The sequence below is a fragment of the Etheostoma cragini genome, chromosome 23 (assembly GCF_013103735.1).
Source record: "Etheostoma cragini isolate CJK2018 chromosome 23, CSU_Ecrag_1.0, whole genome shotgun sequence".
NCBI classification, from domain to species: domain Eukaryota; kingdom Metazoa; phylum Chordata; class Actinopteri; order Perciformes; family Percidae; genus Etheostoma; species Etheostoma cragini.
Genome location: NC_048429.1, coordinates 47,978 through 53,305, shown reverse-complemented (window position 1 = coordinate 53,305; position 5,328 = coordinate 47,978). Strand labels below are relative to the sequence as shown.

The 5,328-nt window shown below is 47.6% G+C and overlaps 1 protein-coding gene across 1 annotated transcript in view; it reads left to right on the top strand.

The window, feature by feature from the left end:
- The window catches only part of tnpo3 (transportin 3), a 14,662-nt gene extending 10,340 nt beyond the window's left edge, over positions 1-4,322 (top strand). Inside the window, 8 exon segments of the mRNA XM_034864069.1 lie at positions 44-214; positions 317-433; positions 666-760; positions 1,003-1,159; positions 1,454-1,621; positions 2,196-2,308; positions 3,210-3,293; positions 3,758-4,322. Of these exon segments, the coding sequence (XP_034719960.1) occupies positions 44-214; positions 317-433; positions 666-760; positions 1,003-1,159; positions 1,454-1,621; positions 2,196-2,308; positions 3,210-3,270 (882 nt within the window). The 3' untranslated portion in view covers positions 3,271-3,293; positions 3,758-4,322.
- Positions 4,323-5,328: the final 1,006 nt, after the last annotated feature.

Below are 5,328 nucleotides of genomic sequence, written 5' to 3'. Positions count from 1 at the left end.
GTGTGTGTGTGTGTGTGTGTGTGTGTGTGTGTGTGTTTATATTTCTGAGCCTATGTGGTGTTGCCTGCTGCAGATCTGGCCTGTTCTGTCCGAGACCCTGAACACCCACCAGGCTGATAACCGGATCGTGGAGCGCTGCTGTCGCTGTCTCCGCTTCGCCGTGCGATGTGTGGGAAAAGGCTCCGCCTCCCTGCTGCAGCCGCTCGTCACGCAGGTAGACACCTGAGGGTGAACCCGGGGTGACACCCTGCCCCCGGTCAAGTGGGGCTGTTTAGCAGCTGTTTACATGTGTGTGTGTTTTTTTTTGTGTTTGTAGATGGTGAGTGTGTACCAGGTGTACCCCCACTCGTGCTTCCTGTACCTGGGCAGCATTCTGGTGGACGAGTACGGCATGGAGGACGGCTGCAGGCAGGGACTGCTCGACATGCTGCAGGTAAAACAACACCTAGTAGTAGTAGTAGTAGTAGTAGTAGTAGTAGTAGTATGGCTAAATATAGATCCAGATAAAACCTGTGATCTATCAGGTTCCTGAATGTAACCGTAATGGATTGTGGCAGACGTTATGATAGCAGTACATTATATCAGTACATAATGATATCAGATGGATAGAATGTGGCAGCAGGATAAAAGGTGGGATCTCCTCCCTGATGCTGATGCTCCTCCAGGCTCTGTGCATGCCGACCTTCCAGCTGTTGGAACAGCAGAACGGTCTGAGGAACCACCCCGACACCGTGGATGACCTGTTCAGACTGGCCACCAGGTGAGTCACATGACTCTATTATAGAGTGGTCTAGACCTGCTCTACCTGTAAATTATAGAGTGGTCTAGACCTGCTCTATCTGTAAATTATAGAGCAGGTCTAGACCTCTCTATCTGTAAATTATAGAGCAGTCTCCGTCTCTTTTTTCTCCGGCAAGTGAAGCTGCCCTCAAGTGCGCTCGGAAGCGTTTTGTCTCTGATGTGTGTGTGTGTGTGTGTGTGTGTGTGTGTGTGTGTGTCCAGGTTCGTCCAGAGGAGTCCTGTTACTCTGCTCAGCAGCAGCATCATTGTCCACATCATCCAATGTGCCATCGCTGCTACGTCTCTGGACCACCGAGACGCAAACTGCAGCGTAATGAAGTTTGTCCGAGACCTGATCCACACGGGGGTCGCCAACGACGTGAGTCAGCACAAATACAGACAAGATAAAGTCATGTCTTCTGTGACTCCTGTATCCTGTCCCCTGTGTCTCCTGTCCCCTGTGTCTCCTCTCTCATGTCCCCTGTGTCCTGTCCCTTGCGTCACCTCTTTCCTGTGCCCTGTCCCTTGCGTCACCTGTCTCCTGTGTCCTGTCCCCTGTGGCCTGTGTCTTGTGACTTGTGTCTCCTGTCCCCTGTGACTCCTATCCCCTGTGATTCCTTTGTCTCCTGTGTCCTCTAACCCTACCTCCCGTCTGTCCCCGTGTGTCCTTTAGCACGAGGAGGACTTTGAGCTGAGGAAGCAGCTGATTGGCCAGGCCATGGAGCAGCACGCCCAGCAGCTGGTGACTCAGCTGATGCACTCGTGTTGTTTCTGTCTGCCGCCGTACACGCTGCCGGACGTCGCCGAGGTGCTGTGGGAGGTCATGCTGTTCAACAGGCCGGTGGGTACAGACACACTTGGCCTGCAGACACACACCTGGCCTGCAGACAGACACCTGGACAGCAGACACACACCTGGCCTACAGACAGAAACATCTGGCCTACAGAAAGGAAACATCTGGCCTACAGAAAGGAAACATCTGGCCTACAGGCAGAAACATCTGGCCTACAGGCAGAAACATCTGGCCTACAGGCAGAAACATCTGGCCTACAGACAGAAACATCTGGCCTACAGACAAACATCTGGCCTGCAGACATACACATCTGGCCCACATACACACACACATGTTAGCTTGCTACTAATTCCAGTTAACATGCTTCATTAGAATAATAACATAATTTTTTATATATAAATCATAAAATGATACGCTTGTCAGAGAAAATGAGCCAAACCAGGTGTGACCACAGTGCCCGTTTTTATTATATATTTTAGTCATTAAGAGGCCGGCCGGCAGTGTTTAGAGCTAACCCTGGAGCTCTTTAACGTGGCTGCAACACTCCCATAATGCATTGCCTGTTCCAGGTGTTTCAGCTGTCTGTCCACAGGTAAATAATAAAATTTGTGTCGTGTTTCAGACGTTCTGCCGCTGGTTAGAGAACGCTCTGAAAGGGTTACCCAAGGAGACGTCTGGAGGAGCCGTGACCGTCACTCACAAGCAGCTGACAGACTTCCACAAGCAGGTCACCAGGTGAGACACACCTGCTGACACACCTGCTGAAACACCTGCTTACTTACCTGTTTACACACCTGTTTACACACCTGTTTACACACTTGCTTACACACCTGCAGACACACCTGCTGACACCTTGTACACACACATGAACACTCTCAGAAGTCTTGATATACACTACGGCTGCACCAGATCTTCATAAAGTCCTAACTTGTGATAATGTTGTCACGTCTGCTGCTTTCAGTATTCTGATTCAACAAGCTGCTTGTTCTTCTTCTAATCATGAATCTGCAGTTCAGCGTAAGCAGATAATAAAAAGACAGCTGTGAGGAGACTAACCCTAACCCAGAGAAACTGGAAGCTATTTGAGACAAAGTCTCCTGAGTTGATGTGAGCTCCCCTTTGGAGATACCCAAAATGTCCCTGTTACAGAGGAGACACCCAAAACGGCCCTGTTACAGAAGAAACGCCCAAAACGGCCACGTTAGAGGAAACACCCAGAACGGCCCAGTTATAGAAGAAACACCCAGAACGGCCACGTTAGAGGAAACACCCAGAACGGCCCAGTTATAGAAGAAACACCCAGAACGGCCCAGTTATACAAGAAACACCCAGAACGGCCCTGTTATAGAAGAAACACCCAGAACGGCCCAGTTATAGAAGAAACACCCAGAACGGCCCTGTTAGAGGAAACACCCTATTATATATTATATATAACATATTGTTGGTAAATCTTCCATATCAATCCCTGAAAGAACCGAGCAGACGGAGTTCACCATCCACGTTTGTCTAGACTGATCATTTCCAGCGTGTAGCTTGCTAGCTCGGAGTCTGTTCTGACAAGTATTCCAGCAATAATCCGGTACCTGAAGGGTCACGGATCCAGACTAACATTTGGTTTCTTCTTCTTCTTCTTCAGTGCTGAGGAGTGTAAACAGGTGTGTTGGGCCATCAGAGAGTTCACCAGACTGTTCCGATAGCTGAGAGCTTCACACAACACCAGGTAACTATCTGTGGACAGGTAACTATCTGTAGACTGGTAACTATCTATAGACTGGTAACTATCTGTGGACTGGTAACTATCTATAGACTGGTAACTATCTGTGGACTGGTAACTATCTATAGACTGGTAACTGTCTGTGGACAGGTAACTATCCACAGGTACTACTACTACTACGTCTTAAATTAGCTGAAATGTTGCTTGTTAAGTTATTTAACTGTAGGTAACGCTACCTCCAATGCTCATTGAAATAGTTTGTGGAGTACTTTTTTTCTTTTGTAGTCCAAAGAAAATTCCCTGTTAGGACTACAAATGAGACAACCATTGCAGCCAGTCAGCTTTGCTGTTAGTTAAACCGGTTTTCTTGGTGACTGCGTTGGAAACGTTGGAAACGTCTTTTCCTGGTTCGTGTGTCAGAATGTGTTGGGCGTCCTCTCTCTAACCATGACGCGTCTCTTCTTCTGCAGGTTAAATCTTTTGTTGACCAACATTCAGAGGTGACGGCAAAAAGCTGCGACTGCAGACGAGGATCCAAAGGGACGAGGAGGAGGAGGACGAGGACGAGGAGGAGGAGGGACTTTGAATGTGAAACGGGACGAATCACTCTGCAGAACTGACGAGCGAGCTGATTGGACAGACTGAGTCCTCCACCTGCAGCAGGTGTGGGGGGGGGGGGGCGGGTCCAGCGGGGGGCGGGGTCAGGACGAGTTCACCCAGTGAACCAATCAGAGGATGTGCCTGGCCAACAGTTTTTAAGAGAAGATTTATTTTTGGGACTTTGGTCGTGATGTTTTCTGTCCGTGCCATACAAAGAGCCAAAAGATTTCCCATGATGCACTGGGCTGAGCGGCTGCCTGTGGAGGCTCGATGCTTGAGGATTTGGCGTCACCTTTGACCTTTTTAACTTTGGTTGACTTTTAGTTGTTTTTCCACAAAGTGAGACAGAGTGAACTCTGGGTAATGAGACAGAGAGACTGACACCATGACATCATCGGTGATGTAGCCTTGTTGTAAACAATAAAAACAACTGAACCAATCACGCGTGAGTCCTTTTGTCTTCAATAATAACAATAAATATATGAAATAACGTCACAGATCTTTGTCTTGCTCCGGCTACCTAACGGAGGCTTTCCTGTGTCTCTACAACGTCAACGTTAACCAGCCAATCACAGACATTATTAGATCTTGGTAGAAGCACGCTGCGTGCTGATTGGCCCACTGACGATGTCAATGTGGGGCCAGGTTATCTCCGACAGGCAGGTCAGCGGGGCAGGTCAGCCTCTGATCTGCCCCCTAGTGGTACCCACGCTGGACACGCAGGGACGGGAACGCTGCCGCCGTCTACAGGTACGCATCCTTAAAAAGCTACACACTGAGAGTCAGTGTCTCGGGGTAAAAGACTGAGTCTGTCTCGGGGTAACAGTGTCTTGGTTACTGAAGGTGTCTAGGGGTAACTGAGTGTCCCTGTTTCTCAATGTCAAGGATCCTTCCTTGGTAGGACTGGTCATTCCAAGGAAGGATCCATCAGGAGCAGGTCAGACACTGCACCGTGTTAACTTCACTGGCAACGTTCAACGAAGGCTTACATGTATGAGTACTTTCCGGCAGAGACCAGCAGGGCGACAGAGACCAGAGACCAGCAGTATATATATAATCTCACAACATTGTGTTAATCTGTCCATCGTCTGCTGTTGTAGATTATTTTCATCGTTGCTTTATCTTCTGATTTATATTCAATCAATTCAATAAGAGAAGAATTACGGAACATCGCTCAGATGTGGATGAATTGGCTAATGGTTACACATCTATAATTACACACAATACTATAATAAAACTATAATAATATTGCTTATTTCCCAGTAAGAAAAACAGAAAAGCTGGTGTATGAATGAATACTGTTTATTAAAACCCTGAACACAGATCTGGAAGTCTTGATATTAATACAACTTGTATAATTCCTCAGAGTGTTAGCTATGTGTGTGTGTATGTATATGTGTGTGTGTGTGTGTATATATATATATATGTATATATATGTATA